The sequence below is a fragment of the Filicampus tigris genome, chromosome 17 (genome assembly GCF_054856515.1).
Source record: "Filicampus tigris isolate MCC_2025a chromosome 17, RoL_Ftig_1.0, whole genome shotgun sequence".
NCBI lineage: Eukaryota > Metazoa > Chordata > Actinopteri > Syngnathiformes > Syngnathidae > Filicampus > Filicampus tigris.
In genome coordinates, this window is record NC_141233.1 from 16,891,714 (window position 1) to 16,902,336 (window position 10,623).

A 10,623-nucleotide genomic window follows, 5' to 3' on the forward strand; every position below is an offset into this window, starting at 1 on the left:
CAAAAAAAAAACGTCCAAAAGTATATATAATGAGTCACAGCAGCTAAGTTGTCTTCACCCAGCACAGCTTTGGAGAGGAAGATCCCCTTCTGGATGAAATGTTTGTTCTTAAATACAACCCTCCACCTGGCAGAGGCTCCTCCAAATAGTTTGTCATGGCACAAAAGAAACGACCATTTGCTCTCTTGCTCTTTTTTTTTGTTTTCCTATTCTCTTCCACAGGAGTCGTGTTCTGATCCAGTACGTTCTTCCATTCGGCGGCGGTCCAGCATCAGTTGCTGTTGCAGCACGAGTAAAAGTAGGATTCTTTCTTCTGTCCCAGATTCACTCCCGATTCTTCTGCTGAAACACAGAGCAATGTGTTGGGTTTGGATTTTTTAACTTTTTTTTTTTTTTACATGATGCATTTGCCTTTAAAATACTTTTTAGACCCTTTTACACTGCCTGTAAGAAACGAAGAGTAGAAAAGAGTTCTGCAGGGATGTATACTAGGTCCCCTTCCATTTACTAAAGTGAGTCGTAAGTGTCAACATTTTCCCCAAAAAAGATCGACATTTGGTCCGTTTTTTTTCTTTCATTTGCCGTTTAAGGTCTAAGGAGTTCTCCAGGGGTCTATACTAGTCCCGCTCCTATTTGGTTTAAACAAGTTGTAAGGCTCTATATTTTCCTTTAAGAACAGGAAATAGTTCAACATGGATGTTGATGAGTTCCTCTTCCATTCAAGCAAATTGTGAGGGCAATTGCATAGATTTGTTTAAATTTGGGGGACAATTCACTTTAATCCTACAAATGAGTATTTCTATATTAATAATGTAGGAATATTTTTTTCAAGTAATGTGAGTTCCATAAAATGTTAAATGTTGCAAAAAGAAGCCCACAAATGTAAGTGTAAAAATGGATCAAATGTGGTGTTGAGTTTAATAGAAGTCTTCTCACTGTCCCCACACTTCAAAAACTGGCAAGCTAAGCTAAATCCATCTCAAATGATTTCTTTTTGGGGTCTACAGTGATTATCCATCTGTGGCGATAAAACTCACCCGTCATGTACTGGAAAGTGGCGTTGTTGTAGTCCTCGGCCACCTTCTGGAACAGCTCATCTGTGGCGGTAAGAGGCTTTGACTTTCATCGAGTTCATCGAACCTTTGCGTTACAAGCTAACAACGATTCTGTTCTGCGCTCAGGCTTTGAGGCATTCCATTTCATGTTAAACCTAAAAACCGATCATAAAATGAGCGCGTTTCCAGCCCGCTCTCCACGTGAGTATTCGTAGAATTGACAGACTATGACTAAATTGCAAGCGTGAGATGAGCAAGCATGTCTGCAAGCGACTGTGACTCACCCACGTTGCTTCCCGTTTTACTGGAGGTCTCAAAATGCTGCGCTCCGATCTCTACAAAGAAATGAGAACAGTCAAGTCATTCAGGAAGGAAACATTTTACAATCAGAGCATTTGACTACTAGTTCTGTTCTTGGTCAAAGCCTAATATCACGGTTCATTTCAACGGAAAGCCCAGTGTCCTCTTTTACAACATGCGCGTTCGGGGGGGGGGGCTCCTGTTGTCACCTTCAGCAAAGTCTTGAGTGTCATGGTAGTCGATCTGACGGAGACTGCGGTCTCCTTGGATCAGGTCGCTTTTGGTACCGCACAGGTAGATCTTGCAGTGCTAAAGACAGTTGAAAGGAAAGAAGAAACAAAAGTTAAAAAACAATAAGAGCGTATCAGCCCCTCTGACAAGCTTTCATACTTCTTCGCAGTTTTGCAGTTCTTTCACCCAAAAACGAGCTCGCTGGAAACTGCTGCTGTCTGTTAGATCTAAAAATGACAAAAAAAATATGCAAATTAAACTCGTTTCTGTGTGACCAAAAAAAATCTCCCAAAATGTTTACGGATCAATGTCGCTCTCAAAAAAAGGATGGGGGTGGGGGGGGGGTGATTAAAGAAACATGAATGAAGTTTGACCAAACCCCAATTAGGCCCCAATTATTTTTTTATGATTTAATAGCTTTAAATGGGTCAGTTTATAAAAGTGCACATCTACCACATATAATCTTAATTGTTAAAAAGGAGGTGCAGAGAAGTGTACACAAGTTTTTCTCTCTAGGTCATTGTTTTTTTCCCCATTTAATGGATGTTATTTGTTTTTGATTTACCGTAGCAGACGACGGCCGCCCGGGCTCCCCTGTAGTAGATTCTGCTCATGGCTTCATAGCGTTCTGACCCAGCCGTGTCCTGGTCGTGTCAGAGATCAGAAAAATAGAAAAATCCCTCCTTTTGATTAGAATGATTAACCGTTATGGTTCAAGCTAGTGCGGTAGACATGATGTCACAAGATGGCGGTAAAGACGGAAGCGGACTGACCCATATTCCCAAGGTGATCACTTTGTCTCCCACCTGGATTGGTTTGGCCACAAAAGCGGCACCGATAGTCTGCAAGGAGGACAGGGGAGAGAAAAAAAAAAAAAGAAAGGTTTTAAATGTTGTAGTAGTCAGCATTATATGACTACTTTTTTTTTCATAAAAAACTCAAGTTTATTCTTATTTCTTGTACATATTTCAGAAAAGACATATTTGAGGTCACAAATTTGACATTTTTGTTCCCATCAACCCCCCACTCCATCTTTGCTTTAATGTAAAAGAGACCAAATTTATAACTGTTTGTCATTTGTACAAAAAAAGATGCACAATAAAAATATCTTGCGTGTTAATTTTTCGAAGTCAGAATTTTTACCAGAATAGTCTCGTATTCTCAAAGAGCATATCTAAATCCGAATTTGAAACCGAGGTCGCGCATCGGCTCTTACGTTCTGGTAGGGTCCGACCAGGAAGCGGTGATGGACGTATCTTTCCACCAGGCTGGTCTTGCCCACGCTCTCCTTGCCCAGCATCACCACCTTGGCGTCCACGCGCATGCCGCTCATACTCCTCGACCACTTCGTGTGGGCGCGTGACAAAAGCAGGAGGAAGAAGGACGTGAGTGTGGAAGGAAGGAAGGAAGGAAGGAAGGAAGGAAGAGCTGGCCTGTGAAAAGAAAAGGTGCACAACGGTTGAAGTCATCATGAGACATTTTGGGATGGAATTACGAAGGAAATTGCACAATATGTTGTTTTAGTCAAAAGTTCATTGTGAGCATTTTCAGCATCCAACAGCTTGGCTAAATCACATACAAGCCATTATTACCTTTTAACGATTCACGAAATATGATTTTGGAAATAATACGACTTATCACAAAAATAAGATTTGTTCTTGGAAACATGCATGTTCTCGTAAAAAATGTTGAAATTTTGCATCGTTTTTTCCTGAAATATACAACTTTGTTCAAGTGAAATAGTTCTGAGTAACTCGATAGGACAGTAAATAACTCGCAATGTTACAACTTTAACTTCTTTGTGTAATTACGTATTTTTAATGTTTTAATCTTTCCAGGGTGGCTTTATACTCCTTTGAAACAAACTACTTTAGTTTGTTACGTTATTGCATTAAAACAGAGCGTAAAGAACCCCATTTTTTAATTTACTGTATATCTTAGTTATCAGTCAGCTATTTGATGTGAGAGAAATACACAATTCAGCCATTTTAACGAATGCTGAGGCCTGAAATGAACACTCATGTTTACTTTGAGCAGTTTTCCTGATTTGTTTTGTGATTTTTATGAAGCTCGCTAAAAACAAATCAATAAATAAGTGAATTGTGGTTGGCTTGGAGGGCTTACCTAGCAGCGAGCAGGACTCAACACGTCTTCATCGTCGCTCCACAAGCGCAGCAGCAGAAAAGCGAAAATGTGAAGTTGACATCGGCGGCTAAAAAATGTTTTGGACGGCCGAGAAGGTGGCGGTGAAGTCGCTTGTCATCTCAGCCCTGCCTCGTCAAGCTAAAGTGAGTTTAAGCTAAGCCGGCTGCTATTGGCGAACGTGCCCTCCCCTGTTGCGCAATGGCAGAAAACAACAGAGCTACAAATCGTTCCGGGAAGACAAAATGAACATGGTTTCAAATAGATAAAACCAAGGCTGTTACGAAATGGTGAATGAGTGCTAAAAGAAGGACTAAGCGACGCGTCCGTGGGCGGAAATGTGTCGATTTCAGCTTTGTTTGTTCGGGGAGGAACTAAACACAACCGTCACTAAGGCTTGTATCTGGACGGAAGAAACAAACTGGCACTCACTGAAGTTATTTTCAGTTCGTTTTGGAAACTGAAAATTCAGTCTCTTTTTAGATTAAACATTATATTCATTATTAAATAACTATCACCACAACCCGCCTTATAGGCAAGTTTAGTAAAAATAAATACGTTGGTGTTTGGGAAGGAATCGAAAACACGGTACATTGCAATTTGCAATGCTTTGTTTCTGGGCAGAAGAAAAGGGGAGGATAAGCGTTTGTAAAGATGAAATACTAACGTTTATTAAATTCAGGATTTTGTTTTAAATACAGTAAGTATTGATATTAAAATTAATAACATTTTAATCTGTCTCTTGGACATGTTTGTTTTCGGGAAACAGCTACTCCGGACGGAAGAAACACATGCGTAAACGGAATATACACAAATTACGCAATTTTATTATTAGAGAATATTCATGTCAACGTGAATAGCATGAAATTATGTTTAACGGGTTTGGGTAAAAGCGCACAGTTCAGCACTGCGCTTTGTTTCTGGACGGAAGAAACACCGGCACTCGCTGTAAGAATAAATTATTTTTTATTCGATCTGTAAACTGTAAATAAGATTTTTGTTTTAAATAAAAGAACATAATCATTCAGTATTTTAAAAAATCGACTAAGTTTGTCAAGTTTGTTATAAAACACATAACCCCCCCCCCAAAAAAAAAAAATGTATCACATGTTCATAGTGACTTGCACAATCACGCCAGTTAGTTCGTGACCTACATGACGGCAATAATTTAATATCAATTTAATCGGATTTATTGTATTTTATGTAAGAGTTTGGCAGACGGTTAGCGTAATGTGATTGGGCGAGGCCGATAAGGCGTCACAGATCCTGGGGCTCTGATTGTCTGAAAGCTCTTCACTTCTCCCCCTCTCCAGACACGCCCACGCAGAGGAAAATACGGTCAGACTCAAACATGGCTGAAGCGGACGAGCTCGAGACAAGTTCAGGCGGAATCCTGCAGGAGATTTTCACGTCCCCTTTGAACCTGACCCTGCTCGCTTTGTGTCTTTACTTGCTGTACAAAATCTTCCGCGGGGACAAGCCGCCGGAGGTGGACGCGGCGGAGCAGCCGCTGCCCAAATTGAAGAAGCGAGACTTCACACTGGACGAGTTGAAGCCTTTCGATGGGCTGCAAAGTCCGCGAATCCTCATGGCTGTCAATGGGAAAATCTTCGACGTGACCAGGGGCAGCAAGTTCTACGGGCCGGGTAAGCTTGCCTGGATCTTTAGCCTCAAGTTTCTCTTGCTGTGACTCTTAGCCAACAGTCCATTTAAAATGCTAAAACAATATAAAAGACATGTTGTTCTTCATTAGAGGCTTTTCTGGCTTAGATCTCGTTCAACAGCGGGGCAGGAGAAGACAAAACACTCCGCTGTTAAAGCATTAAGGGATCATCCGTGATGTTTCCAAGTGCACAACAACTCTCGTGAACAACATCTGGCTGGAATTTGTCTTCTTTCGTGTCCAGTTAACAAGTCAAATTAAACGAGTTTTGCCTTAGCTCACGCTGTTAATGATCTTGTTTGTTTGTTTGTTTGTTTGTTTGTTTGGGCAGAATCGCAAGAAAGCAACTTGACCGAACACTTGATTTCGGTACTCGGAACTGAATCGGGTTCTCCGAATATTTGGAACGGCTCTGGTTTAATGCGAGGCTCCATTACAATTCTGCAACCAAGACAGTTCGCACCCTCTTTTATCTCGTCTGAGCTTTGCAACCTCTGCTGCGTGTAACCTCTGACCAGCATTGAGATCACACTGCTGTCACGCAAAGCTTTTTCTTTTTTCTTCTTCATTCATTCGTTCATTGCAGTGCACGCCCAGCCACAGAATCCCATTCCACTTAATAATTCTCAAATAGCCAGTGATAAGGTCGATGTGTCAAGTATGGAAAGAGACGCATTTCGAACTTTTGGAAAACTTAATTTACTTTAGAAAGTTTGCATTTAACTAACAATAAGGCCTGCTGCTAATCCTGTGAGCTTCTTGCACTTGGTGTTAGAATTTTAAAACAGATACATTTTTTTAACACCAATATTTTCCGTCCTACTGCCAATGAATATCGGTTCTAAATATCGGTCATCGGCCTCCTTGACAACTAATAATCGGTATCGCTCCTGAAAAAAAGTGTATCGCAACCGACCAGGTGTCTTAACATGCTTTCATCAAAAGTACTGCAAGAATTATACGACACTTTATACCCTGTCTTGTCTTGCGGAAATGAAATGAGCCTGTTTTGAGCCGGTGCCGGCTTTTGTTACCATGACAATATGAGTCGGCGTTAGGGGCTTAAATGAAGCAAGCAGGCTTGAGTGCATTGGTGGTGGGGGGGCGGGGGGGGGACACTTGTAAAGACGATAAAAGCATTTTCACTCGCAGAGGCAGCACCTCAAACACTCGGTGTGCAGATCCATTCATGTGGCTCATGCGGCCCGCACTCAGATGCTCCCCACCGTGTCAACAACCCCGCAATCAAGTGTGTGCCGCTTATCTCTGTATCCAGCCAAACTGACTGCAGCACACAAAAGTGGAACGTGCTTTCAGTCATGAAGGCAGCACTTGATACACGTGGGGCGGAGGGGGATTACGGACAGTAAATGAACAGACCCGCTTGCAGGCACATTCTTGGAATTGATCCGATCACAAAAGATGGACGCTGTTGGGTTTAATTGTACGTGTCAGTCCAACGCCCATGGTGTGTTTTCCAGACGGTCCGTACGGGGTGTTCGCCGGCAGGGACGCGTCCCGAGGCCTGGCCACCTTTTGCCTGGGTCAGGAGGCCCTGAAAGACGAGCACGACGACTTGTCCGACTTGACCGCCGCGCAGCAGGAGAGTCTCTCCGAGTGGGAGGCGCAGTTCACCTGTGAGTGCCCTCTCCCCACCACCAATATCAACTTTGCTGTTCTTCTCAGAATCATTGTGGATGACACTCAATTGCTGTTGATTGTATTTGTTAGACGGCATATTTGGACTATTGCTTTTCTTTTCTTTCTTTCTTTTTTTGTAAGGGCAAAAGTTGAAATTGCAAATATCTGTCCCAATTTCCGCCGTTGCAGTTAAATACGACTACATCGGCAAGCTGCTGAAGCCCGGCGAGGAGCCGACAGAGTACACAGACGACGAGGAAGCCAAGGACAAGAAAGCAGACTAGGGAGCGCAACGCGCCGGCGGGAAGAAGACGCGGATGCCTTAATGCTAAATCTTCTGTGTTGTTATTGAAATACTGCTGCGCTCACACCAAGGTTACGCTCGGTTACATCAACGCGACCTTGTCTTTCTGCTGCCTCGAGGTGTCAAACGCTTTGAGCGGTTACAAGTCAGCCGGATCGTTGTTTTGCAAGTCTGGATGTCATGCAAAATGGAACTCTCAAATCAAGTAAGCATCTTCATGTTGATTCAAAGTCACGGGTGAGGTGACCTTATGCCAAGGCAGCACGGACGGGTGGGCGCGGCCTTCCGGAAAAGAAGAGGGGAGCCAATCAGAGCGAACGCAAACAATTAGGAATATTTTTTTTTGTTATTTTTTTTTTTGAGATGGACCAAATGTACTCTTTCCATATGAAATCATGCTAATCTCTGTCCACCGTCATTCCTGTTCAAACATCACGTACTCTCCATTCTTGTCAATTCATTGAGGTAATAAGCTTTGTACATACGGACTGAATGTTATGATACTGTCAGCCTGGAAATGATATCCTTTGAAGAAATAAACCTTTGAAAAAAAATCAATTTCTTTGTTTTATTATAACAGTGTTACCTTGTGATACTAATTGACAAAAACTGTGTAATGTGTCTAATGTAAAAATGTGCACTTTTGACTATTTTAGTTTCTAAAAAAAACGGTGATAAGGCAACGAATTGGATTTCATGTATTTGTTGTGTGACTCCTTTTGTTGTGCACATATTGGCCACCAGTGGGCAGTATTATGTAATCACACGTATACACGAAGATAGTTACCACTGTTCAGTTAGCTGCAATACTGTAATAGTCGTTTCTCACAGAGGATGAAGAATATGTGGCTGTAAATGTTATCATGTCCGTCTGCATGTGTAGCGCCGCTTTTGTGTCCGGATACCAAGTGGCAATAAATATCTTGGAGCCTCTTTTTTGAAGAATTGTAACTACCCACCCTAAAGTCGCTTGTATCTCATATTTTTGCTCGCAATTCTAAGACAAAAATTGACCAAAAATGGTCTTTCAAAAACTCATAAATGGGGTCACTCGCATCGGCAGGCATCACTGCATAACTTTAATCCAGTGTAGCCTAATGCGAAAGTACTTAAACATTTTAAACGACAGCTAATGCAAATAATTCACTGCAAATCCAGAGATCAGTAATGAAATGATAATTAATTTAAAGCACAGCATTTCGCAATGTTGTCCCAAGATAATAAAAGAAGTAAAAAAAAAGGACATTTATTCAACACTACAGTGCAATAGTAAGATAACTAATTGAATAAGAGATGTTTCATTTTTTTAAATGATCACTTATGCTCAAATGACACGTTGCTACTACATAGCTATCACGAGCCATAGCTAAATATATGTAATTAAAAAACAAAAAGGTATGTGTCAGAAGTGGGATTCGAACCCACGCCTCCATTCGGAGACCAGAATTCCCGATTACCGGAAGGAGTTGAGTCCTTGAGTCTGGCGCCTTAGACCACTCGGCCATCCTGACACTGCGAGTAGCACGTTGAACTATGGTTTTTATAGGTTAGTCAACCCAGCTACGTAGCAATTTAAACTTTTTTTTTAACTTGGACAAATATGTAACATTCATTCGGATTTCGTGTTTTGAATGCCCAGAAGCGTAAACCAGCACATTTTCCTTGCTACATAAGTCTTATGCGCATGCGCAATGACAAGAAAATGACAACGAGTGCGCATGCTCACAATAATCTAAAGTCACTTCCGGCGCCTGGTTGCGCAGCCAGCCATACACTTCCGTGGTTCAAGGGTATCTTCAAGCAACGCAAGGCTTGTCGTCATGTACAGATTCGCGAAAGCTGCCGTGAACATCAGCGGTAAGCCCAACTTTCATTATTAAGTATGTATTTGCGCGCTTAAAAAAACGTGCAACGTTTAGCTGTCGGGCGTCTGTGATTCTGTAGACGCGTCTCCGGCGGGTCACCCCGGTCAGCGTGCAAGCTAATGCTAACAGCTACGGTTTGCGATGTCTCTCAATATTCATTGTTCATATGAGTCTTAAGGGCTTTAATATTGTGGTCAAATTGACATGTCTTGATTGACATTGCTCGACACTTTGGTTGTTGTTGTTGCTGCTTCAAACAAGACAAAGCTGTCAAAAGATGACGAATGGTGCATTACTGTTGTCTTCCAGGTCAAGCTGCACGTCAAGTGAGGCACGGATCCACCGCCCCACAGGACTTCCACTCCAAGTATGGCACCGGCGTGTTGCTTGGCGGGTTTGCTTTCTGCACCGCTGTGTGGTCATATGTAAGTGGAGCTTACCTTTTATGAGTATTAGCAACATGGCAAGAGTTCCCCAAAATGACTCCCTTGTCGAAATGCTACATCTGGTTGGAATGGCAATGGAGAAGTCCATTGTTTTGTTTTGTTTTCAGTGGACAAAAAATGCCTTTTTAAGAGTGTTTTTATAGATACTCATGTCCTAAAATCCCTTCAAATCGAAGAAAAACAGTGTTACTTGATTCTTTCTCAGCTCTTTAATCTTGTCTGCTACTCTGGGAGCCCAATCTCTGATTGGCTGACAAGTTTCAGTTAAAAAATAACCACCAATAGTCTCTAACTGCCAAAATTGGGAGGTGTCAAAACTACGGTAACGTTGGTCTGAAAACTTGAGTTAAATAGTGCAAATGGAACATTATTTGTGAGAAGAGCTGCATGGGCAGTAGCATAGCTACTTGGGCCATGAATAGTTCCGTTTTTTGGGGGGCGCTGATATTGCTACAGTTATGTTAAGCCTCATAATTTGGTGTTTATTGGAGTATAGTGAGAGCCCACTTTCCTTTTTTTTTTTCTCCTTCCCTTGCAGGTGGTGACTCAGACTGGCATCACTTGGAATCTGTCCCCTGTTGGGAAGGTCATGCCCAAACCATGGAGGGAGGCTGATGAGTAAAACAACAAAAGCCGCCATGGTTGACATCCACACAAAAATTTCCGACTGTACAGATGAACAGTGAATATCTGCCTGAGTGTGTTTCAATATTGTCCAAATAAATGTAATTCTAGATTTGTTGTTGTTTTTTCTTATTTAAGCACTGTGAATACAATTGTAAGCAAGAATTTCATTTTTTGTTATTATTAAAGTTAATATGATCAAGTTTGCTAATGAATGTAAAAAGTCTCATTTTAAAACCATGTTTCATTGCTTGATTTTATATATTTGTGCCCACCTAAACATTTAATTTGTTGGAAACATCGCAAATTCCCAAATTTATTAACCCAAATATTGCAGTTTCTTTTAACATTA

At 41.6% G+C, this 10,623-nt stretch overlaps 3 protein-coding genes and 1 non-coding gene across 5 annotated transcripts; 2 read left to right on the plus strand and 2 right to left on the minus strand.

Moving 5' to 3' along the window:
* Window positions 1–4: 4 nt before the first annotated feature.
* Window positions 5–4,145, minus strand: rab24 (RAB24, member RAS oncogene family). Of its 2 annotated transcripts, none has more exons than XM_086057495.1 (9): window positions 3,711–4,145; window positions 2,803–3,019; window positions 2,360–2,428; window positions 2,152–2,230; window positions 1,746–1,813; window positions 1,565–1,664; window positions 1,340–1,390; window positions 1,038–1,097; window positions 5–339 (listed from the first exon to the last, which is right to left on the minus strand). In XM_086057495.1, exons 2-9 carry the CDS (start codon window positions 2,917–2,919, stop codon window positions 272–274), a joined length of 612 nt encoding a protein of 203 aa, XP_085913621.1. In that variant the 5' UTR covers window positions 2,920–3,019; window positions 3,711–4,145; the 3' UTR covers window positions 5–271. The 2 variants fall into 2 exon arrangements, with proteins under 2 accessions (XP_085913621.1, XP_085913620.1); XM_086057494.1 differs by having other exon boundaries at window positions 5–342.
* On the plus strand, window positions 3,860–7,894 carry pgrmc1 (progesterone receptor membrane component 1). The gene is made up of 4 exons (XM_086057502.1): window positions 3,860–3,874; window positions 5,042–5,374; window positions 6,873–7,028; window positions 7,222–7,894. The coding sequence occupies exons 2-4, from the start codon at window positions 5,080–5,082 to the stop codon at window positions 7,314–7,316; spliced, it is 546 nt and encodes a 181-aa protein (XP_085913628.1). The 5' UTR covers window positions 3,860–3,874; window positions 5,042–5,079; the 3' UTR covers window positions 7,317–7,894.
* An 842-nt stretch (window positions 7,895–8,736) lies between these two features.
* On the minus strand, window positions 8,737–8,847 carry trnal-caa (transfer RNA leucine (anticodon CAA)). The gene is made up of 2 exons: window positions 8,810–8,847; window positions 8,737–8,782 (listed from the first exon to the last, which is right to left on the minus strand). It is a non-coding gene; the product is annotated as a tRNA-Leu (tRNA).
* A 206-nt stretch (window positions 8,848–9,053) lies between these two features.
* cox7b (cytochrome c oxidase subunit 7B) lies at window positions 9,054–10,383 on the plus strand. The gene is made up of 3 exons (XM_086012667.1): window positions 9,054–9,193; window positions 9,511–9,626; window positions 10,186–10,383. The coding sequence occupies exons 1-3, from the start codon at window positions 9,157–9,159 to the stop codon at window positions 10,267–10,269; spliced, it is 237 nt and encodes a 78-aa protein (XP_085868793.1). The 5' UTR covers window positions 9,054–9,156; the 3' UTR covers window positions 10,270–10,383.
* The last annotated feature ends 240 nt before the right edge of the window (window positions 10,384–10,623 follow it).